The sequence below is a fragment of the Rhinopithecus roxellana genome, chromosome 2 (genome assembly GCF_007565055.1).
Source record: "Rhinopithecus roxellana isolate Shanxi Qingling chromosome 2, ASM756505v1, whole genome shotgun sequence".
NCBI classification, from domain to species: Eukaryota; Metazoa; Chordata; class Mammalia; order Primates; family Cercopithecidae; genus Rhinopithecus; species Rhinopithecus roxellana.
In genome coordinates this window covers 19,886,961-19,912,668 of record NC_044550.1, presented here as the reverse complement: position 1 = coordinate 19,912,668, position 25,708 = coordinate 19,886,961, and the positions used below count along the sequence as shown (strand labels likewise).

The window sequence follows — 25,708 nt, the reverse complement described above, 5'->3', positions numbered from 1 at the left end:
AGGATCTTTGGTTTAGTTTCTGTCTTTTGACAACCTGTAATGAATCCTAAAGTGAACCTTTTTGCATATTTGCCTCACAATATTTCTGGAATTGAAATTGCTTGGGGTTTTTGACATATTATCAAAATCTTGCCTTTCAGATGTCTTATACCCAGTTTTCTTTCACATAAGCAGAGCAAAGTAGTGTAATACTGTTTAAAAAGGTAATCACTGTGCACTCACACCTGCTTTGTCATTGACTTTGAAATGCTGGAAGCTTGAAAGTTTGTGACTGACAAGATAAATAGAGAAGCACACTTACTAAGCCGGGGTCTCTGTGTACCTATGTCACCAAGTCCATGAAATACCACAGCTTCCAGAAAATGCAACTGTTGTGCTACTTTGGGTGATAAGAATATTTTAAAGTCTTTATAAAGTAATGTTTATTATGTAATTTTTTAGTTTCATGGTCCCAGCATGTAGATTATTCTTTCTGTAGGGTTATTACCAGCATATAAATTTATGTTAGTGGTTTTATTTTTAAAATGTTAACTCACTGGTCACCTCCTATTGTTTCTCCTTTTTGTTTCCTATAATTGCCTCACTTTATCATAAAAAACAGTTTGTAGGAGATTGGAAGTATGTAGAGGAAAACAGTCCTTATTTGTTCCACCTGTTTCCTTTAATTATTGGCCTGCTTTTAAATGTAGAGGTCATTGAATTGACATGTTGGATGAGCATCTTCTTGGCTTTGTTGATGACAAAAAGAATCATATTTGTGGAGATATTTTTCCCTTTAATTCTTTTGTTTATTTTAAACTGTACCCTAGTAAATAAACATCAGCAAGTGTATACCATATTAATGCTTGGGAATAAAATACAGTATGAAAGTTTAGATTTTTTTTCCCTGTCTCTCACTTTTTGTTTTTAGCAGTCATCTTTAGGGAGCATGTCTTTTTCAGACAGTAGGTTTCTCTGGTCAAGGAACTGGAAATTGATGAAGTCTATCTAAGGAAGTGTATCCATGGTTTAGGCAACGCCAATAGAATATAAAAAAGAAGGAAAAATAAAACATTTTAGAAAAACTTTAAAAATATATCTAGAATAGGCTGGGCGCGGTGGCTCACGTCTGTAATCCCAGCACTTTGGGAGGCCGAGGCGGGCGAATCACGAGGCCAGGAGATCGAGACCATCCTGGCTGACATGGTGAAACCCCCATCTCTACTAAAAATACAAAGAAATTAGCTGGGCGTGGTGGCGGGTTCCTTAGTCCCAGCTACTGTGGAGGCTGAGGCAGGAGAATGGTTTGAACCTGGGAGGCGGAGCTTGCAGTGACCCGAGATTATGTCACCGCACTCCAGCCTGGGTGACAGAGCGAGACCCCGTCTCAAATATATATATATGTCTAAAATAGTGTAGAAATTTTGGATCTTGTGAATATTTTTCTTAAATTTAGCCAGCTTTTAATTTTTTTTTCCAACTTGTGTAATGTATACAAAATCTTATGGTTCATATACTTTGGAATACATTTAAGCAGTGTGAGTTAGGAACCCTATGCACCAAATTAGGTAAAATATGAACTACGTTTTAAGAAATGTATTTCTTTGTTTGCGTTTATTTTAAATGATGTGTAGATAACATATCTTGTTAATTATGTTGGTAAATTTGAAGCTTAATAAAATGTTGCCCCATTTACTTGGAAAAAGTAAAACATGGTAGGAATGTAAATTAATATTACTTCCTAAAAATATCTTGAATGGACCTCAAATGCACAGAATTGGATTAATCATCATCTGTGGTACATGATGCCTTGTCATTAGCCTCTGAATTAATTACTCTTTTTAATTTTGATGATGTATGTATTTGTTATTTTTAAAAACTATTTAATGGCCAGGCATGGTGGCTCACACCTGTAATCCCAGTACTTTGGGAGGCTGAGGTGGGAGGGTCATTTCAGCACAGGAGTTTGAGACTAGCCTGGGGAACACGGCAAGACCTTGTCTCTACAAAAAATAAAAAGATAGCCAGGCATGGTGGCTCATCCCTGTGGTCCCAGCTACTTGGGAGGCTGAGGTGGGAGGATTGCCGAGCCTAGGAGGCTGAACCTGCAATAAACCATTTTTGTACCACTGCACACCAGCCTGGGTGACAAAGTGAGACCCTGTCTCAAAACCAGTAAACAGACTATATTATGAACAACATAGAATTGCTGCTAACCTGATAAATATGACTTATGTCTAACAGGTACTCCTACCAATCCCATTCTTACACTGCCATTTCCATCATCCACTGCCCCCCACCGCCCAAGTAATCTCTGTCCTGAATTTTGTATTTTTTCCCTTATCTTTACACACATACACGCAGTTTTATTTCATGTACATATGCTTAAATGATATATTGTTTCACTTTACTTGCTTCCAACTTTATATTGTGTTTTGGGACTTGCTTTCATTGCTTATGGCACTTATGGGTACACTTATGTTACTAAGATTCATGTGCCTTCTGTATAACATATATGTCATATATGTGACATAGTATTTCATTCTGAAAATATACCACAATTTATCTGTTTCCCATTGTTAAGTATTTATGTTATTTCCTTTTTATTGGGTGTGTGCTATTTTTGTTTTATATTGTTTTTGTGCATGTGAGCAAAGTTTCTTCTAGGAATGGAATTTCTGGATCCTGTGAAATGCAAATATCCAACTTGAAATGGTAACATAAAATTATTTTTAAAAAAGATTGTATCAGTTTACACTGTCACACTCTGAGTGATAAAACTGAAATGATCTGCAAGTTATTTGACAGTTATCACCTTTTGGGGGAAGTGATTTGATAATGTGTAGCTAAAGTGTTAAAATTGCATGGTTTTTGGCTATCCTTTTTCTTAAGAAAATAATCAGATCTCTTCATGTCCTACATCTCAATATGATGATTCTGTTCTCTGTATACTACCCTTGTGATGATCTTGTCTCATCTCCTGGCTTTAAATACTTCCTCTATTGCTTATTTTGCTTAAGTATCTTATCTCTTATTCACATCTCTTTTCTAAACTTCAAACCCATATATCCAGCCACCTGAGACTTGAATTATCAAATAGTTCAAACTTATTTAAAATGTTAACTGCCTCATTTTACCCCTTTCATATCTGCTTTATTTATAGCCCCTCCCCATCTAAGTTGATTACTGTACTTTGAAAAATCTTGGAATCATCATTGACTCCTCTCTTTCTGTTATTCTCCATTCCTGATCTATCTACAAAAATGCCGCTGCCGCCTCTTTCAAAATATATTTGAGTTCTGCCATGGTTATGATGGAGTAACTGATACTTGGCTTTGCCCTCATACATTGGACTTGCCCTCTTGCTGAAAATGGTAATAAAATTAAGTATGTAAAACGCTTGTTTAAAAGAATTGGAAAATAGGCAGTGCAGGAAAATGATCCCTGAGAGATGGAAAACACACAAAATAGACCCCATCTTTACCCTGGTTCTCTGCCTGGAGACAATTTCCAGTTGGAACCCAAGTAGAGGACAGTGGTCCTGTTGAGCTAAGGAAGCAGAGATTTTGGAGCTGCTGAAGCAGACATGCTGAGTATTTACAGGAGTGGAGGGGCAACAAGAGTGCACTAGTGTCTGCATTAGGAGGGCCACAGTGAAGTGGTCACTGGGCTCAGACCATGGCTTTGAGATCGGTGAAGAACTGTGTGCATTGTGCTTGCTGCTGGAATAGAGTGCCGCCAGATATTCCCATACACAGCGCCACTGACAGATTATACAGCAGGAACAAGAAAGCAAAATGCAGCTTATCAAGACCAGGAAGAGAACTCCCTTTCTTCTACAGTGTCTTTCTAAAGTCCTGAACTGATAGACCTTAATGCTATGCTCACTGTAAAGGGAAAATGCTTAAAGGAGTTTAATCCATTATTACAGAATAGGTACTGAGGGTGGATTTGGAATTGAGAGGCGAAAGATTGATGACACAGAAGGCTAGACTAGACCTGCCCCACAGGGTCTAATGCCAAGCCTCAAAAACAGAAGAAGTGCCTGTAAATAACCTGCCTGCTAAAATCAAGTCTTCACACTCTGAAGGAAAACAATACAATTCAGACTCCTTAAATGTCCACAAGTCCAGCATACAATAACAAATTACTGGAAGCATACAATAGCGAATTACTAGAAGCAGCAGCAAAATGTGATTTATAATCTAGAGTAAAAACTGTTACTAAAGACATACCTGAGATGATGCTGTTGGAATAAGAGCATTAATGCCTTTTAAAAAAATACATAGTTCTATGGATGGGGAATCTCAGAAGAATGGAAACTAACAACAACAACAACAACAACAACAACAGAAAATAATACATCTTGACCTAAGTCTGTCAGGGAGATAACTGCAGGAAACTCTCACTGGTTCTCAGTGTCCATTTTATAGGCAGCATGTCATCTTTTTCAGAGAGTGAATTTTCTTTAGAAACTCTGGTTAGGAAGCAATTCATTCAGCTGAGTTTCACAGGAAATGTTTCACTGAATAATAGTAACAGCATCCGTGTGTGTGGCCGTTTTTCTTGAGGGCCAGGTGCTATCTTGAGTGCTTTCAAATATTCTATTAACCTTTGGTGTTAAGCATTATTCTCATTTTTATAAATTAAAAGACTGCATTTATGTAAGGAACTTACTTAAGGACACTCAGTCAGTAAGGGGCAAAGCTAGGACTCAAATCTAGGATAGCCTGACTCTTAAGGTCTGTATTCTTAACCAGATATACCATTGATGAAAGCTGACTTACATTCTTGTGACTACAAAGTATAGTAACTTTTCAGTAGGTTATAAGTTGACTCACAACAGGTATTCTTGGAAGAGCTTCATGTGTTCTGTTTATTCATGTTTATTCAAAATTTAAAAGTATTCTCATTGGAGAACCATTCAGTAAAATGTAAATGAAAATCATTCAGGTCACCTGCAAGAGATTGTTGACTCGTGGTTTTAATTTACTCATATAACCTCTAGAGGAAATCAAAGAAGCAATTAAATTTTCTAGTAATTGTACAAGACTAGAAATTAGAACTGGCCACTGCCACCAATAATGTTCTACCCCCCGGTAAGGTGCTTAATTTTTCTGAGCTTCAGTTTCCTCTCTGATTTTAAAAGGACAAAAGGAATTAGGTTAAATTATCTGAGCTTCCTTATATATTAAAACTAAGTCAAACATTTCCAGATTATTGACCTTTGGGTACTTGAATGATAGACATAGATATTTAACAGGCAAATTAGGTTTTACTGAAGTTCAGAGAACTTAAACTGCCCTTTTAATTTAACTCCATATAAGTAACTTCTAATTTGCATGAGGCAGAAAAGATTTTCCATTTAAGTGGAGTTGCAGAGCAATTAATTGAAGATAAAATTCTGATTGATCTGTTGATTACAGGAGTCTGAACTGAGAGGTCATATGTCTGTCTACTGTGTAGGGACTTAGGGGAGTGATCAGAATTGTTGTGAAGAGCTGAATCTGAGGGTGGGTGGAAGAAGTAGTAGCATACACACACACACACACACACACACACACACACACACACACACACACACATATGGAACAAACATCTGTCAGCATCATAGTTTGCCGTATTGTTCATTCAGAACTATGATAGTTCCTTCCTCGTTCTAAGAACTAGGAAAGTGCCTGGGGGCTTTTTAATGGGCTACAATTGGAAGAACTGCATATCACTTTGGTAGTCATTCCTTTGGTCAGTACTCAGTCATATGGCCACACTGCAAGGAACATGGGAATTATGTTAAACTGTGCTCATGAAGAAGGTTAGAGCAAGGTACACAGAAACCTGGGAAAACTACGCAAGTGGAAAAAAATCAAGGCAATCTTTAGGAAAAACAGTTGTACAAAAAGGGAATTAAAAGAGACAATAGTGGCTAACATTTATTTTATGCTTACTGTGTGCCAGGTGTTATTCTAAGCCCTCACGTTTCATTTATTTTCTTAAAACTTCTATGAGATAAATACTATTATAATCCTCACTTTACAGATGAATATTGATTTCACCAAAAATGTTGATATCACTGTACCTGTTGGAGAATAAGAACCTCATTAAATACTCAAATGTGGTAGGAAATCTAAGTGAGGTGAAAATAAGGTCTATGTTATGTACTATGTAAAATTAAACAGTCAAAACAGTGTAAGCATGCTGTTTGAAAACATGCCGGCAAACATCAGTAGAAACAACTGAAAAAGTTGAAACCCCTCAGGGTCAACAATTCAGGTGTGAGGTATGGAATTGCCCTCTTACTGTTGCACTTTCTAAACTATGTTGGTAAATAGATAAGTACCTGGTATGCAGGAAATTATCGGGAGACATAAAATGAAAACAAAACCATAAAAGATGATTTGGTTATTTATGTGTAGTAGTCATCATTTATACCTTATTTTAATATGGAACAGTGATGGTTTTATAAATTACTAAATAATAGAGCCTTACACTGAAAGGGAGCTAAGACCAAATTTCTAGGCCTGAGTTTATCCTAAACTTTATTGACCAGTCACGTAACCTTCACTTTCTTCAAATCTTAAGGAGACTGTTGAACTAGAGATGATCTTTTACTGTCACTTTAAGTTCTGAGGTTTCATTATTCTAGGTGTTAGACTAATTTTGGTTTTTTAATAATAGGTCTTACTAGGTCTGAAACTAGAGGCTTCAAGGCTAGTTTTGGATGCAGCATGGCCGTTTACTCACAACCAATCTTTTTTTTTTTTTTAGCTAGTATTGGGCATATGTTACAAGATTAGTTATATATTAGCTATATGATTTTCTCAGTACGAGTTTTTGTAAGTACTTACCTGTCTTTTTTATCCAACAGGGTTTTTTTTCTTAACCTGTTAAAGTGTAATATACAGAAAAGTTCGTAAATTATAAGTGTGTATATATCTCAACTTTTACAGTGAGCACACCCTAATTACCAGAACCCAGATACTGGATCAAGAAACAGAGCGTTACCATGATTCCAGAAGCTCCTTGCAGTTGCCTCCCTCCAGGGATCAGCCATTATCCTGACTTCTAACCTCAGAGATTAGATTTTGAGCTGTATAAATGGCATCTGGTAGTTGTGTAAAATCAAACATCTAGACACATGTAGATTTACATATAAGTAATACATAAATATATATACATATATATCCATAAATATTTATGTTTTAATCTTTTGGTTTGGGGGAGATTTGTTACTGTTTTTTGTTAGTTTTGTTTCTGGCTTCACATGATGATACATCTAAATTTGTTGAGATTTCCTACTGATAATGATTATGTAAAAAGCATATGCATTTATTATCCACTTACTACTTCTAAGTACATAGTCATAAAAGCAAAGTTATCCAAAATGAAACTTTTATTCTAGGTCCAGTGGCATTGCAGAGCACGGATGGTTGCAGGAGCCAACTTTTACATTGTTGGACGAGACCCTGCTGGCATGCCTCATCCAGAAACAGGGAAGGATCTTTATGAGCCAAGTCATGGTGCCAAAGTGCTGACGATGGCCCCTGGTTTAATCACTTTGGAAATAGTTCCCTTTCGAGTTGCAGCTTACAACAAGAAAAAGAAGCGTATGGACTACTATGACTCTGAACAGTAAGTCTTACATTCTCTGTACAAATCTTTGAAGTACTTTGTGGTCTAGCTGTACCCAGGGATTTAGCTTGTTGTCTGATCTTTACAACTGTACTGATGACAGGCTTTGTTGTACCCATGTCAGAGAAAGGTAAACCCAGAAAACTAATTTCCCAATATTCTGGAAATTAGAAGTAGAAATAAAACTTGAATCTAGTTTCATGGTTTCAGGAATTTTGTTTTGAAGTCTGTAAGGACAGTATTGTTATTTCTCTGCCTACTGTGTCTGCTGTAGCTTACTGAGCATAAGTAGTTTGAGGACTTAGTGATGATTAGTCTGGTAAGCCCAGGGAATCTATGTATGGAGAGAGAGTTTAGCTAATATTTGTGCAATCACTATGTGACAGGCAATGTCCTAGTTATTTATGAGTATTAAATTGTTTACAGGTTGTGTATCTCTTGTATGAAATGCCTGGGGCCAGAAGTGGTTTTGATTTTGAATTCCTTCAGATTTTGGAATATTTGAATATTTGAATGAGGTACCTTGGGGATGGGACTCAATTCTAAACATGAAATTCATTTATGTTTCAAATATACCCTTATATTTATAGCCTGGAGGTCATTTTATACAGTATTTTACATAATTTTGTGCATGAAACAATTTGTGTACATTGAGCCATCAGAAAGCAAAGGTGTCAGAGATGGAATTTTCCACTTTTGTCCTGTTGGTGCTCAAAAATTTTCAGATTTTGGAGTATTTTGGAGTGTGGATTGGGGTGCTCAACTTGTATTTTCTATAACAATCTCTAAAGTAGGTACTGTTACCTCCATTTTATAGGTGAGTATCCTGAGGCATACAAAGGCCAAATAGCTTGTATAAGGTCACAGGACTAGTAAATGGTAGCTTAGCATATGAAGCCAGGCAGTCTGATTGTAGAGTCTGTGCTCTTAATCATTAATAGCACAACTTCTGTCTTCAGAGATCTTAGGAAGAACAAAAAACCCCAAGCTTTTAGTACAAATTATTGGTAGTATTGAACATTGTATTTGTCCATTTTCACAGTATTATAAAAAACTACATGAGACTGGATAATTTATAAAGAAAAGAGGTTTAATTGAGTAACAGTTCTGCATGGCTGGGGAGGTAAAGGGGAAGCAAAGCACAATTTACATGGCCACAGGAAAGAGAACAAAGCGGGGAAGCGCCACACTTCTAAACCATCAGATACATGGGAACTCACTATCATGAGAACAGCATGGGGGAAACTGCCCCCATAATGTAATCACCTTCCACTAGGTTCCTCCCCTGCGTGGGGATTACAGTTCAAGATGGAATTTGGGTGGGGACACAGAGCCAAACTATATCAGACATACGTGAGGGGACTTCAAAAAGTTTGTGGAAAATGAAATTAAAACATACAACTAAAAAATGTAAACTTTATTTCTCAACATAAGCTACATCAAGATCAGGACACTTTTGTGAGTGATGATACCAGTCATTTAATCCATTACTGAAGGAGGAGGGTATCTGGAGATCTGGAGACTAAGGATAAAAAAGAACCAAGTGTCCTGGGAATTTAACCATGTCAATGTAGTCTTTTTTGACTGAAGAAAAATGGGTGCCCCTTAAAGATTTTTTAAGATTAGGAAATGAAGCCAGAAAGAGCCAAATTAGGACCTTAGAGGTGGATGCCTAATAGTGTCCCATTGAAATTCCTGTAAAATTGCCCTTGTTTGATGAGACGAATGAGCAGGAGCATTGCCATGGTGGAGAAGGACTCTGGTGAAGCTTTCCTGGGCATTTTTCCGCTAAAGCTTTGGCTGACTTTCTCACAACATTCTCATAATAAGTAGATGTTGTTGTTCTTTGGCCCTCTCAACAAGCAAAATGCCTTGAGCATCCCAAAAAACTGTTTCCACGACCTTTGCTCTTGACTGGTTCACTTTTACTTCGACTGGACCACTTCTGCCTCTTGGTAGTCATTGCTTGGTTGTGCTTTATTTTCAGGATTGTACTCGTAAAGCCACGTTTGGTCTCCTCCCTCAGTTCTTACCAGGATCTTGATCCCACTTGTTTAAAATGTCCATTGGCAGCTTTGCTCTTGTCTGCACCTGATCTGGGTTTGGCACCAGTCAAGTGGAAAGTTTGCTTAACTTTAATTTTAATTTTAACTTTAACTTGAATTTAACTTTAATTTTACAGTCAGAATCGTGTAAGCCACACCAATCGAGATGTCTATGGTGTTGGCTTTTGTTTCTACTGTTAATTGTTGGTCTTGGGCATGGACAAGATTAACTTCTTCCTTGAAAATTTATGTGGTGTGCCACTATGGGCATCATCTCCAACATCATTTTGTCTCTTCTTAAAATGTAAACTGCTGATTTCTTTGGGATATTATCCCCATAAACTTTTCCTGAAGCATCAGTGATTTCACCATTCTTTTACCCAAGCTTCACCATAAAGTTGGTGTTTGTTCTTGCTTCAGTTTTAGCAGAATTCATATTGCCCTGATAGGGGCTCTTTTCAAACTGGTGTCTTACCCTTCCTAGTGCCTCAAATTAGATCCTGTTCAGACATGGTATAATCAGTTAGTGTGAGTTTATTTTGGTGAAAAATTGAAATCCATGCATAGTTTTTTTTCATAATGAACATTTTCCATGAACCTTTTGGAGACCCGTTGTATCTGTCTCTCTTTGACTGACAGAATTGTATTAACTTTCATCTATAGGTAGTACACTCTGCAAGTTTAAAGTGGTAGTGTGACAGGTAGGTAGCCCTGTCCTTGCTATGTAACTTGAGAGTCCTGTCTTCTCTGCCCTGTTTCCATGTCTCTGGAATAAAGGCAGTGGACAGGATGATTCCCTCTTAGCCCAAAATGTATAGCTCTTTGCATTATCTAGAGGACCTAGTCATTTTTATACCTTAGTAGGTACTTGTACATATGGATTGTTTTGTGCTTGACCTTTATTTAGTATACCTGCTCTTTTAGTACAAATCACAATCCACATTCAGCAAGCAAACATAATTCAGCAAGCAAAACAAGTAATTTTTTTAATGTACATTTTTATCAGTGTCAGCTCTACTGACATGTACTAATTGGAAATTGACTATGGCCTAGTAACCATTAATCTGAAAGCTGCCATCCTTTGCCGTGGTACTTCATAGTTGGTTCCCCATTTAGGAATAATGCAGCCCAGACCCTGTGTCCTCATTGTGTGGCTCATTTTGTAATAGTGGAGACAGAAGAGACAAAGAAACCTTTAAAAAATTAAAACAACATTCTCTGGTTTCTAAAATGGATGTAAAGTTTGTTGTCATTTGATTTATTTGAAATAAATGATAAGTTGTCTGGAGAAAGAAGTACTATTATTACCAGTGGAGATTGGGGGACGTTAGGTTTCTCATTAATGACAGAAATAATTCTGGAGACAGTGCATACTTTTAGATGATAGCCGACTTTTCTGAGAGGTGAACTGTAGCTAAAATACAGGAAAGTCTTATGAGAGTGAATGAACAGAAAAGGCTTTCATAACTGGGGCAGGCAAGTGTAAAAGGACTCCTGACTGTTCCCTATATAATTCAAGACTGGAGGTATTCTAGTTTATATTTTCTGAAGATCTGAAATGTGGCCCAGATTCTGGTATACTTCTGAACCACACCAAGAGAAAAATTTGCAACAAACTAGAACATTTTTACCCTTGTACCAAATTAGGTTTGTAAACATTTAGAAATAGTTCTAAATCATGTGGAGTTTTTTTGCTTTTAAAAGAAATATATATATGTATGTGCATATATACTATATATGTACACCTAGTATGATTTCACTGTCTAAAAAGTGCAACTGTAAAAGTGATGTGCTGAGAGTTGTAAAAGGATTTTTTCTACCAATGGACCTTTTCTACCAAAGGATGCCTTAAAAGTTTTTTAAGAAAAAAAAAAAGAATGAAAAGAAATTATAGTAAACTTTGAACTGTTTTACCACAAAAGGTGATTAAAACTTTAAAATATAAATTGATTATTAAGGGAAGTAAAAAAGTTTTGGGTACAGTTCTGCCCTTTTATGGTAGGCCATTGTCAAAAATTCTGATTTACTTAGTCTGAGGAGAGGCCTTATCATTTGTAGTTCTTTTAAAAGCTGCCTACCCTAAAATCACTAAAAAAGGGTAGAAGTGCCTTCCTACAGATCTATAAAACATACAATGTCAAGTGAATTGCTGGGCCCAGAAACCTTTTGCTTCTCACCTAGCATAAAATTTATTTAGTTTTTGTATAAGGGATTATGAACACAATCTTGTTCTGAGAGTTAGGATTAACTTCCTTAAGTTGCTAATATAGTGGCAAGGGAGAGAAAGAAGAGAGAAAATTATTCTGCTAGTGGCTAAATGCTTAAAACTTAGGTGAATTTCCATTTTGATGAGTTATGAAAACAAAACCAAACTAAAAAGAGTAGAGCTTTTCTTTACACTTCTTGTGCCGAAATGTTTCATTACTGTGGTCTCTGCATGATCAGTTGGTTTAATCATACGCAGGACCCTAAACCCCATCTGTATGTAGTTGACTGATGTGCTGGTAAGCCTTTGATAACTTTGATATTTGGTTAAATAACTGTGTAGTATTGCTTTAAGTTTCTCTTTTAATCATTCAGAAGCTAAATAATTACATCAGTTCTCATAAGATTTTCCAAAGATGAATTCTATATTAGTTGCATGAGTGGCTCATTTTCTTGGAATCTTTTGGGGGTTACCAAATCTTAATAAGTAATAACTGGGGAAGCTTTAAAACTGCCTTAGTTTTCTAACTTTTTGTGTTTGTGTTCAAAAGTAATTAAGTTGATGGTAATATGTTGGAAAGTGATTAAAATTTTGTGGAAAGGCGATAGCCTTTGATGTAGTGAGAAAACAGTTATTAATTATGCACAGATGAGGTTGTCTTTTGTTTGATTAATGGATGTTACTTAGCACCAGCTTTTATGTAATTAATTAATTTGTTTTGTTTTTTATTTGATTAAATACCAATGTAAGACAAGGCTTAGGAGAAAAGAAACAAACTTCATGAAGATTTCAGGCAAAACATTGTTGATAGGAATTATGACAAAAATCATCTGTTTATATTTAGAAAGTTAAGGAGGTTCAAATTAGTTGTAATAGGGACTAAAGGAAATTTAGTTTTAGGACTACAAGATTAAAGCTCATTCTTTCAGATATTGCAAATAAACTTTTAGAGGTAATTCAATTATCTTATTTATATTTTTTTCCTCTATTATAAAGTAAGTCTTTGTATTAGGGTAGATAGATACAGAATTATTCAGATTAGTGAAATAGTAAACTCAAAAAGCAGACAGAGTACACACGAGTGAGAGTGCCTTGTGGAAATTTGTAAATGAATGGGTAGGTGGACATAAATGCCTGTTGTCTGGTTATTTCCACATTTTCAATACAGTATTTCTTTCGTGTGTTTGATGCCAGAGTGTACTTTAAATCATGTACTATTAGTGTCATTTTTAAAAAACACTCTGACTGTAGGCATCTTTCAAGGCTTTTTCAGATATACTTTCCATGGGAGAGCTCATCTGTTCCTGTGGTTTCTGTGGGGGTGATTTTTAAACCTGTACATCAGTGTTTCCCAGTCGTATTAGTTTTTTGTTGTTGTGTAACAAAGCACCACTTAAAATAACACCCCTTTATTACCTCATGCATAGTTCTTTAGGGCAGAAGACTGGGTGTGCTTGACAGGGTTCTCAGACCAGGTTGGGTTCTTATCTGAAGGCTCTGAAAAGAATCCACTGTCAAGTTGAACCTTGTTATTAGCAGAGTTCAGTTCCTTCTAGTTACAGAACTGAAGTCCTTATCTTCTTACTGGCTATTGGCTGAGGATTGCTGTCTGCTCCTAGAGGACACTTTTGGTCTTTTTTTGTGGACCCCTCCCTCTCAGCAGTAGATCCTGCCTCATGTTGCATCCCTGTCATGCCTCAGATCTCTCTGACTTTCCTTCTGCTACAAGACAGGAAAATTTGAGTGATTAGCTTAGGGCCACCCAGATAATTTTGCTATCTTAAGGTCAACTGATGAGTAACTTTAATTGTATATGCAAAATCTCTTTTGCGATGCGATAACATGGGATAGTAATAACACTGGGGGCAAAGGTCATTGGGGCCATGTTAGAATTCTGCCTGCCACACTAGTGAACATTTCTACTTAAATTTCTTGCTTCTTTGATTTCTTTATAAATTTATTTCTTCTTTGACCATTCCTTAAAATGACCAAAACCAGCTTTACCTTTACCCTCATAATATCCCCAAATCCTGCATTTCTTTAGTTACTTCTTATTCGCACTATATAGAACCTTCAAGTCCTTTATCCTTTTCCCTCACTCTTCATAGCCAAGTCTTATCAAGTTGACCACTGAAATGTTTCTTGTGTGAATTCTTTCCTTTCCCTTTCTTGCCACAGTCTTTGCAATACACAAGTATTTCTGTTAGAGTATTGGGAAACTGTCTTTTCTGTTAATTCATAAAATGCTTTGTTTTTATTAATTTTGATGTTTCTTCTGAATACATATAGAGTCTGACTATAACTGCACGAATTTACCAATGAGTCTCATCCTGTATTTGTCAATTTTGCACATACTTTATTGTGGGGAGTTGCTTCATGATTATTAATAGATAAGACCTAATTTAAACTCTTATCATGTTGTCTTCTAGTATGCGTTTGAATTATAATTAGGTATAGTATAACTATGTATACTTTTGAAAATCAAATTATTTTATATATACTGGATCTTGTATTGAGGTCAATATATTCTATTGAAATTAGTAAAAACTTTGACTTCACTTTGCATTATTCATTTATTAACTTCTTATGGAGCCTTTACTATTTGCAAGCCATTGCTAGGTTGTAGGCACTATAGTTGGAAACAGGTTGATATTGTCATCGCCCTTATGGAACTCAAATTTTAGGAAAGAAGACAGATAGTAAACCACTGACCACACAATTAAGGATGATAAGTACTTGGCAGAGGACTGTGGGAAACTCAGCACTTGTTTGAGTAAGTCTGAGGTACCGGGGATAGGTTCCTGGAGTAAGTGATGTTTGTGCTGAGCTCCAGAAGATGAGTTGGCACTCCTTTGATGAAGAAGGGAATAATAGTATTCTGGACAAAAGGATCTGTGCATGTCAAGGTCCTGGGTGAGAAGGATCATAGAGGGTTGAACTGAGTGAGGTAGAACAGAGTCAAAGGAGGATGATGAGATATTCGGGGCCCAGATAAGGCAGTTCTTGAAAGGTAGGAGCTGGAGTTGATAAGAATTTTTAAAAGATGGTGGTGTGACTGTGGATTGGTTATAAAAAATTCAGGTTTCTGGTAAAGAGGTAGGTTAGATTTACAGATTGCCTTTCTGAAGAAATTAAAAATGCTGAATTAAATAAAACATTTTCATAAAAGTATTGTGGATCTGATAAGATGGTGATAAGAACTGTGAGGCCAAAACCAGTAAGTGAATGCTGAAAAGTCAGATAAGCTGAGCGTTGAAGCTGCTTTTGCCCTGGTAAACCTAGCAAACTTGAGAGTATTGATTTTCAATACCTCAGAGTATGGATGGGAACAGAAAATACAACTCTGGTCATGATCAAGGTGGAGGGCCCAACAGGAGACACTCCCATTCAGTTGAGACTCCCTCCTACCTTAATTAAGTGTAAGGGAGAACCTGAAGTGGACCCGATTCCTTCCCCTGTTCTAGGAGACTGTGAGCAGGACATTCTGCTTTAAGCTCGAAAGCTGGAATCTCTCCTCATATGGACCAAACTTATATTACCTGGGTGATACTAAAACAAACAAAAAACCCTCAAGTCATGAAGTTAGTTTTTTGTGGTTCTTGACTAGGCAGGCCTCTAAGCATTCAGCAGAAGCAAACATAAACTCTTCTCAGAGCAGCACATCAGCATCCTAGGTCTCGGCTTACTCCTATAAATATTTATATATACTTAATGAACAGTTTTAGTCAAAAATGACAAAGGATACAAGGAAACAAAGTACCATAAGCAAGAAAAAAATGAAAACTGTAGTCAGCAGAAGCAGACCTGCAGAGACTTCATGTTAGAATTACCAGATACAGATTACAAAATGACTATACTTGTAGTGTTTGTAAAACCAAGGACAAGTGTGAAAGTATCCACATGGAACATAAAAGTTATAAAAGTGACCTAGGAGTTTAGAAAAGAGAAAGAAAGACAGAGAGGTGAGTGTGTAAGCATGTATCTGTATCATATGGGTGGGTTGCAGTGGGCAGATTGAAGGAAGTGGCTTGACGTCGAAGCATCTTCAGGAGGCACAGTCAGTAGGACTTGTAGTATAATTGTTATATTAAATGAAGGCTGTTTTGTTTTTTCTTATCAAATACATAAATCTACTCACCTCCCCCATTTCAAAACAGACAACCAATTTAGTTCAGTATCCTCCTTTGTAATTCCACAGGTAATGGGTAGAGAGTTTTAATGGAAAGAACTGTAGGTATAAAAGTGTGATGGAATTAGTGAAGAGTTCGTGTTTCACACACCATCGTTATTGTGTACAATTTTAAGTTTTCTGTACAGCAGATCTTTTGATTCCAAACGTGTTTGGATGGCAAGAGTCTGCTTCTACATTTCATAAAGCAGTTAATAAAAGATTTTGTGTATTTTGCTCTCTTTAGAATATTTTATCTAACAATAGAAGATGGCAAACTTTCTTTAATCAGTAATGAAACAGATGACATGGAAATATGCATTATTTGTTTTATCCTTTCAGTAGCCCCTCTTTTGAAACCATTCTAGAGAGGTGAGAAGCTTACATTTTCTGGAAATAAAATAAAAGTGATTTTTTTCCCCTTAGTGGTTAATACTAGGAATGATAGATGACACCATTAGAGAGATGTTATTATGGTATTTTTGGTATAAAACCCAGCAATACCCATATGCTGCTTTTAATCAACCATAGTATCTGGGAGAAAGAAGGGAGGGAGAAGGGGAGATATGCATGGAGCAGTAAACAGCAATTGAAACAGAGCAGTACTCTTGGGCTTTGCCCCCAGTGTAGAATTCTGATGAGCTGGAATCGACTACGTTGAAGACATTTTTTTAAATGCCAGGAAGCCAAAGTAGCTTTGAACCCAAAACAGGACAAAGGTCATTTTCTCTCTCTCTAAAGCCCTGACCAGGTTTGACCACTCTTGTAAAGTATCAGTACCAAAAAAAAAGTAAAAAGAGCAAATGAGACGGTTCCCGAAAGAGTATTTTCCCTAGTGCTTATGTAGAGCAGTCCAGGTCTCCCCATACAGGTGCCCTTGTCCTCCAGTGGAAGGAAAATAGGTCCCAGTCATTTGTGCTCACTCTGAAAAGCCTCTCTTCCTAGAAAGTTTCTTCTTTGTGGCTAAGTGGGGTGCCCTGATTTCAGGGCATTCTTGGGTGAATAAGGGGTAAATGGGATAAGTGCCTCCTAAGAGGTCAACCAATTGAAAATATGTTTGAGAAAAATTATGAGAGCATTTAAAAAGAGAAAAATAACACCTATGTCACCAATACTTTCTGTGTGGTTTGCTTTTATTCTCTTTATACATTCATCTAACACAGTTGTGCATAGTTGAGTTTATAATATAATAGAGTTTTGTGTCCTGCTTTTTAATTTACTTTTCATGAGCATCGTTCCATGCTACTAGAAGTTCTTTGTAATCATTTTAATGGCTCTTTGTCAGTATCTGGTACCATACTATGCCGTAAGTCTCACTGGTTGTAGTTGAATAAAGAAGTTTATGAAGGCTCCCCCCTACTCTGGAAGAGGCTTCCTTATCACACACTCATGTCCTTAGGTATCACTGTGGGCAGGTAGCATCCATCTCCTTGTCCCATTTCTTCCCACTCCTCTTAAAAACACAGAGTATAGTTTTTCTGTATCTGTACCATCACATGCCGCTGAGATCTGGACATGATGTTGCCTTAGGCTATAGACCTGAGCTGTGTCCAATCATTGACCTTCTTTCTTGACGTAAAGAGGTCTAGGAGGAAATAACTATAAAGCTCTATGTCTTATATAGTGATGTTTTGTTCTGTTACCTGCTTTTCTTTTTTTCTGTGACTTTGAGATTTCTTTTTTCTTTTCTGCCCCTTTAGGGCGAGGGTGTGATTTATATTTTATAAAACTATCAACCCAAGCTTGCTTTCTTATTATACCCATTAGCAGGGTTTCTCAATCTCAGGAGTATTGGCCTTTTGGGCCAGATAATGCTTTGTTCTGGAGAGGCTGTCCTATGCATTGTAGGATGTTTGCCCTGGGGAAGGGGAAGAGGATGGCAAAAATCATCTCTGCTGAGAAATTGAGTTGATTTTGCAGTACACTTTAGGACAGCCCTGGAAGTCCATTATTTGGCTGAATATTTAATAGGTGCTGCACTCTAGCCTTTATTTAGAAGACTGGAGTGTGGGGAGGAAAACATGACAAATGAGTGGCTTTTATTAATTAGATTTTAGATAATTCAATTTTTCATGTCTTTCAGTTGGTCTTTGGTTTGAAAATAAAAATTGTTAAATTCATCATGTATGATATCAAACAGTGCTTTTTAGTCCCTAAAAAGAAAGCTGTAAATGTTTATCTGATTTTGAAGAGCATTTTTAACCCCAGTCTTAAGAATGCTTAGTGTTTTGATGTATACTATGTTTGATGTAACCCACTTTCAAGTTAGATTAAAAAGTTAATTAGACTCAAAACAGATTCACTTACAAGTTACCACTATTATTTTTCGTCCTATCAAAGAAGAAATTCCCTTTTGCTTCTCTGAATTGCTTGTTGCCTAGCTAGCACTTTTAAAAAGCTGGTCTAATTGAATATGAACCTTGAAAAGATACACATGAAGGGCCATCTGCTGACCCTAGCTCTTGTCCATGTGAGCAACTTGTAATGGTGGCTGTGATGGCCATGTATGTGGAGTGAGAAACAGCAGATGGTTGTAAAGATTTAAAATCTTCAACAAGTGGCTGAGAGTCATTTCCACTTTGGAGTTAGTCAAGATGCTGGCCACATGTGGTTAGTATGTTATGAAGGGTTTCACATATTCTGCTCATTTGGGTTTTTTTTTCCCCTCCTTGCTGTTCTAACCTCTTCTCTTTTAAGAGCTAGCATTCTGTCTGCTGTAGATTATAAGAATCTGTAACCAAGTGGTTTTGAGAAGGAAAAAAGCAAACATCCTTGTATTCCTTTTTCCAGGTGCCATAGAAGATTGGTTAACTAGTATAATGAAATGGCCCAAATTAGAATTTATTTGTAGTGAAAACCTAAGGTCCCATATTTAGTAGCCTTTCCTGCTACTGGCAGATTCCTGATCACTCACAGGTGAAGTTCAGAGATAATTTTAGCCCATTCCAGAAATTCTTCAGTTTTTTTTTTTTTTTAATTTAGTTATTTCTGTAAAATAATGTCCATTTGAATGAAGATGTACTTGTGAAAAATATGATTTGATTATGGTGACTCTTGAGTCAACTCCTTGAACCTACATTCTGATAAAAAGTTAAAATCCTTATGTGACAGAGATAGAAATGTAAGTATGAGGCAGAGGAAAATGTGTTTTCCGTAGCCAGGGTGGAGTGGAACCACCACCATGTGGAAGCGGAAACTCCCATTTCGTGTGATGAACAAATGCTTGTGGCATGCAGGGCAGATGGAGTGTGAAATAGCTTCAGGACAAGAGGTACCCAGGGACCTTGGTTTAAAATTGCAATTTCAGAAGGAATGCAAGCAGACTTCTGGATTTCAGACAGTTTGGCATTCTGGGGAAAGAAAGGACTTTAATTGGTCTGGTTTTTTTCCAAAAAGTTAGGCAGAGCCATCCAACAAGCTGCTGTCTTCTTTTTCTTTGCCTTCAAGAACAAGCACTTTATGCAAGTGATAAGTTTTTCTTTTTTGAAACCAGAGTTTAAAATGTATATGACCGGAAAGCTCTAGCATCATAATTTTTCAAAATGAAGTTTTATTTAGGGAGCCGATAAGTGAACCTCCTACGGAACTGAAACACGTTCAGTCAGTATTTTGTTAAATTATTCTTGACCAAGCCAGTTTTTAATTTTACATCTGGCTAGAGCAAGCATTTTTGGATATAGTTGAAAAGCTATCTGGACCCCCTCCATAGCTACTCAACTCCCTTAACTTCCTGTCTAGGCTCTGCTCGCTAAGTCTTGTCCTGAGATGTAACCTCTCTGGCCTGGTGATAAAGTCAACTAACTGCATTGATGGATTATTTTATATATTCATTCACACGCAGATTCTCCACACCCTCAGAAGGCAACCTGACATCTTTATTGAGAAAATTAAGACCGTCTTGCATTAACCACCACATCTTTTTCTAACACCAAATCATTTCTCTCTCTCTCTCTCTCCATCCTGCCCCCACCTTCTCTTTCTTCTTTTCATCACTCCTGACCCTCCTCCTTGTCAAAGACCCTCTCCCTGTGTCTTCATCCTGACCTTCCTTCTCCAACCTATGTTTCTCTTACTTCTTTTCCTGGCGCTCATCCTCCTCCCCTTTCTCATTCTTGCCACTTATTTTCTCCTGCCTATATAACTTGTTAAGCCTTCTCTGGTTTCCTTTAAAAAAAAAAAAAAAATCACATCTTAACTCCATTGTGTATCTCTGCCATTTCACTGCTCCATCTCTTTCTTTCATCATCTATTAAAACTCCTCTATTAAGGAAGATTTAAATTCTGATTTGTAAATTCAGTATTTTGTTCCCTACTGTGGTCATCTTCCTAAGCCCTCTGTGACCTTACCATTTTTAAGTTTCCCTTCTTCCATGACTGCATATAATCATCTTGGTTCTCTTTCTACCTTTTTGACAAATGCTTTGCCTTTTGGTGAGTTTTCTTTCTTTGGAGAGCTTCTCCATTTTCTCAAACTCAGTTTTTGTTTTAGTTTTGATACACTTACAAATTGTTTCTAACTCCAGCTCTCCTGATTGTTTTTGAAATCTCTTCTCTCGTAGCCTTGCTTATTTTCCTAGGCTCATTTCACATGCGGTAACTTTGTTTTTCTCCCCTTAAGTCATAGTCCTTTATGTAATATAAAGATGATAGTTTACTTTATTTTGAACTATAGTAACTAGCCCATCTGCATGGGCCTGTATATCATGGTTGACTTGACATTTCTTGCACATTGAATAGGATAGAGGTGGGAGATACTCCCTACGTTTACAAACTCTCTGAATCAAACCATCTTGTTTTGAAGCAATATCTGTTAATCTTTCCTTTTATCCATCATCTTCAATAATTTGGTGTAGACATGTAAAGTGTGTTTTACCTAAGAAGATGAGAGTTGAAATACTGAGTTGAATGTGTATGTCTACTTCCTGGTAATGCAGGGAATAGGAAGAATAGACAGGATGACTAGGGGAGGATGTCACATATCTGAATTAAAGTAGTAGTACCTTTCTGCTTAATAGTTAGGAAGGAGATTATAAAACACCGACATTGATTTTTCTTGTGACTGATTAAATGAGTCACACTAGTTTATATTCATATTATATATGTATAGCATTCCAGAATAAAACTCTTAGACATGTTTCAAAGGGGAGTGGAGCATTTGTTAAAATCCTGGTTCCTCACTGGGAAGTTGGAAAGGCCAGAATTGGAGCCAGTAGTGAAGCTAAGAGGTAGAACTAGACCAGGAACCAAGTGTCAAGTTGATTGTACGAACTGACAACAGTGATCAGGCAGAGGGGTAGGTCAGGTACAGGAGATGCTTGGAGACTGGTGTTAAAAAAAAAAAAAAATAAAAAAGCCCAAGACTCATATAAACCCTATGAGCAGTTGAGTCATTGAGCACACAGATAACAAACGTCAAACAGAAGAAACCAGAAGCTTGATATACCACCTAGATCACTAAGGAAATAATAACACTTCTTTCTTGTTCTAGAGCCCACCTTAGTGAGCGGATAGCCCACAAGCTCATAGCTAGACTCAGTGAACTGTGATAAGGAAGATGGTGGAAAGCTGACTAGTGTGGAGGTGAGTGAGGTCAGAGAGAAGACAGATCTGAAGAGGATTATTGATGAGATCATTATGAAGGGCATGCTGAAACTTCTAATATGAATAGTCCAGATTTAATAAAAGGGAATGAAGAAGTAGCCCAAACTTCAGTAACTGACATTTCTTATATTATGTATTTATGTGTTCACTTATTTATATCAGCACTCCTATCCCATCTTAATGCATGTTAGTTTTTTGTCTTAAGACCCTCTGCCACCCACTTCTAGGACCCATTCTTAATTTGTTACATTTGAATAAAACATTAATGTCTTTCAAAAAACAAAGGAGTGGCACAAGTTGACCACAGTATTCAGTAAAGCTAAATTCCCCTTTTTGCCACAGTATAAAGATTAGTCACTCACTGAGGGCTATGAATGGTGCTATATTGAACCAATACATTTTCCTATACATGTACCTATTTATCCTTTCATATTTCACCAAATATTTACTGAGCTCCTACTTAGATAAATAAACCACCTTATCACTGGTTAGTTAATATTTATTGACTATGAATATATTTGATGTCCCTAGCACCATTCAGATATATTTTTTACTGCTAATGTCTGTCATTTACAGGTGTGTTAATAGCCATTATAATTGTTGTGGGGCCAGAATGATCACTTTGGATAGAGATTTTTTTTTTTTTTTTTTTTTTTTGAGACGGAGTCTCGCTCTGTCGCCCAGGCTGGAGTGCAGTGGCCGGATCTCAGCTCACTGCAAGCTCCGCCTCCCGGGTTTACGCCATTCTCTCGCCTCAGTCTCCCGAGTAGCTGGGACTACAGGCGCCCGCCATCTTGCCCGGCTAATTTTTTGTATTTTTTTAGTAGAGACGAGGTTTCACCGTGTTAGCCAGGATGGTCTCGATCTCCTGACCTCGTGATCCGCCCGTCTCGGCCTCCCAAAGTGCTGGGATTACAGGCTTGAGCCACCGTGCCCGGCCTGGATAGAGATTTTTAAAATAAGTTTTTACTCATTATAAAATTATTGATAATAATTGATATTTTTGTTTGATTTTGATAATATTAATAATTGATAAAATGATCATTGTAGAAAACTGCAGAAAACATGAACAGAATAAAAAGCACTTGTAAGACCACTTCCCAGAGATAACCACTGTTAACATTTGGGCATATTTCTTCTTTTTTTTAAACCCCAACAATGAGTACATAGGGTATGTTTCTTTATGTGCTCATTCATTCTCTCTCTCTCTCTCTCTCTCTCTTTTCTCTATTATAGCAGTGATACTTGTCTGAGTTCAGGCTGCTATAAAAAAATACCATAACCTGGAAGGCTTAGATGACAAACATTTATTTCTCACAGTTCTAGAGGTTGGGAAGTCCAAGATCAAGGTGCCAGCAGATGCAGTGTCTGGTGAGGACCCTTTTTCCTGGTTGTGGATGGCTGCCTTCTTGCTGTGCCCTCACGTAGAGGAAAGAGCAAGAATCTCCTGTCTCTTTGTTTTCTTATAAGGGGATTAATCCCATCATGGGGGGCCCACCCTTTTCGCCTCATTTAATTCTAATTACTTCCCTAAGGTTCCACCTATGAGTTCATAGCAATGTTTATATATAGTTTTGTGTCCTGGTTATTTTATTTTATTTATCATTAATCACATCATGAGCATCTTATCCCATCCTTACTTTAATGACTATGTAATATTCTACTCAGGACTGTACTGTAACTTATTTAGGATCTTTTGGCCTTTAGGTTATTTATAGTATTTTGCTATTGTAAAATGACTTTCACATAGCTGTCTTAGGCATAATATTTGTCTGCCTCTAATTATTTCCTTTTAGGTTTGTAGAAGTGTGATTATTAGTTAAAACATACTTGGCATACCTCCAGAAGCCAGGGCCAGTTGGTAGTTTATGATTGCACTGAGTTCTCAGGTTAAGTCTATAAATAATGAAGAGAGGAAGGAACATAGAACTGCCAACTAGAAGTAAACAGGCTCATGATCTGGTGACCTGGGCAATTCTGAATGCTTGCTGAGTCATAGTTGGCCATCCAGGTTGATTCCCATGTTTGAAAGAAGAGGATGAATTTAAGGTAATCAATATATGCCATACCTATACGTGCTCTGTGCTTAGTGATTTGAGGGCTATTGTGTGATTTTGTATGTGTGAAGATGAGAAAAACTATCAATGCTACCTCTGTTGTGTCTTGTCAATTAAATAGTATTGATTATTGCTATTTACTTGCTGTTCCAGAAAAAAAAAAAAATTCAATTTTACTCTTAATATTTCAGCATTAATTTAGCCTTTCAGGTTGTAACTTCCTTTAAAGTTTTCAATTTGTGCTAGCTAAATTAGATTTAGTGTTTTCTTGAGAAAAAAAAAAAATCTAATTCTAGATTAGTGACTGCCAGGAGCTGGGGAGGAGAGGGCAGAGGGGCGATGCAGGTATGACTATAAAAGGGCAACCCGTGGGATGGGCGTGGTTTTGGAAGTGTTCTGTAACTTCACTGTGGCAGCTACATGAACCTACACATGTGATAAAGTAATATAGTATTAAGTGTATAAGAGAAATGAGTACAAGTAAAATTAGGAAAGTCTGAGTCAGATTGGTAGATTGTTTCCACACTGATACCCTGGCTGTGATATGCTGTTATTTTGCAAGATGTTACCCTTGGGAGGAAACTGGATGAAGGGTACAGTGGTGACTGGCTATATTATTTCTTACAATTTCGTGTGACTCTACAATGGTCTTAATAAAAATTTCCATACTTTTTTTTTTTCTGGTTTCTAAAAATTGGTAATATTCAATAGCGTGGTGTTTTTTGTTCAGTGACAAATATGAAATCAGATTTATATTCACAAGTACTATGTTCAGTATTTTTTTTCATTAAGCTTATCTAATATGAACAGAAGGAACAAATGCTTTTTAAAAATCTAAGTTTCTAAAATTATGAAATAATTTTCTTTTTTTCCTCTCCTTTAGCCATGAAGACTTTGAATTTATTTCAGGAACACGAATGCGCAAACTTGCTCGAGAAGGCCAGAAACCACCTGAAGGTTTCATGGCTCCCAAGGCTTGGACTGTACTGATGGAATACTACAAATCCTTGGAGAAAGCTTAGGCTGTTAACCCAGTCACTCCACCTTTCACACGTTACTAGTAACAAGAGGGGACCACATAGTCTCTGTTGGCATTTCTTTGTGTTGTCTGTCTGGACATGCTTCCTAAAAACAGACCATTTTCCTTAACTTGCATCAGTTTTGGTCTGCCTTGTGAGTTCTGTTTTGAACAAGTGTAACACGCTGATGGTTTTAATGTATCTTTTCCACTTATTATAGTTATATTCCTACAATACAATTTTAAAATTTTGTCGTTTTATATTATATTTATGCTTCTGTCTCATGATTTTTTCAAGCTGTTGTATTAGTTGTAACCAGTAGTACACACATTGAATCTTGCTTTTTTTCCTCTTGAAAAAAGAAAAAATTACCAAACAATAAACTTGGCTAGACCTTGTTTTGAGGATTTTACAAGACATCTGTAGCAATTAGATTTTTTTTTCTACATTGAAAATAGAAACTGCCTCCTTTCTTCTTTCCAGTCAGCTATTGATCTTTTCAGCTGTTATAATCTAAAGTATTCTTATGATCTGTGTAAGCTCTGAATGAACTTTACTCAATAAAATTAATTTTTTGGCTTCTTACTTATGTGATACATTTTATATTGCTTTTTTCCACATACCCTTTCCTCCTTGTGAAAAAGTTTCTGATGGAAGAGGGAAAATGCAGGCATCTTTTATTACTGAAATCCAATACTTAGTTTCGAATACTGTATTACGGTGAAATTTTTGACAGCAGGAGCCTATGTTCCATTATTTAAGTGGGAAAATAATGAGGCAGTCTTAGTCCATCCAAAAAAAAGTTTCTTTGAATATTTCTCTAATATTCTTAAAACACCTGTATAACAGTTTCCAAGGATTTGGAACATAGATGGGTACATACTGCTTTAGGAAAAACTATGCTGTAGAAACACATCTCTAAATTTGTGCCATTTGATTATACAGGTTGACATTCTGTTCACCTTAGTCATTCAGGGTGAAATTCTCCCACCTTATGTTCCTAT

General features: G+C 36.8%; 1 protein-coding gene across 1 annotated transcript in view; it reads left to right on the top strand.

The window, feature by feature from the left end:
• The window catches only part of PAPSS1 (3'-phosphoadenosine 5'-phosphosulfate synthase 1), a 104,260-nt gene extending 78,971 nt beyond the window's left edge, over window positions 1-25,289 (top strand). Inside the window, exons 11-12 of the mRNA XM_010373211.2 lie at window positions 7,379-7,608; window positions 24,569-25,289. Of these exons, the coding sequence (XP_010371513.1) occupies window positions 7,379-7,608; window positions 24,569-24,707 (369 nt within the window). The 3' untranslated portion in view covers window positions 24,708-25,289. The remainder of the gene's footprint in view (window positions 1-7,378; window positions 7,609-24,568) is intronic.
• The last annotated feature ends 419 nt before the right edge of the window (window positions 25,290-25,708 follow it).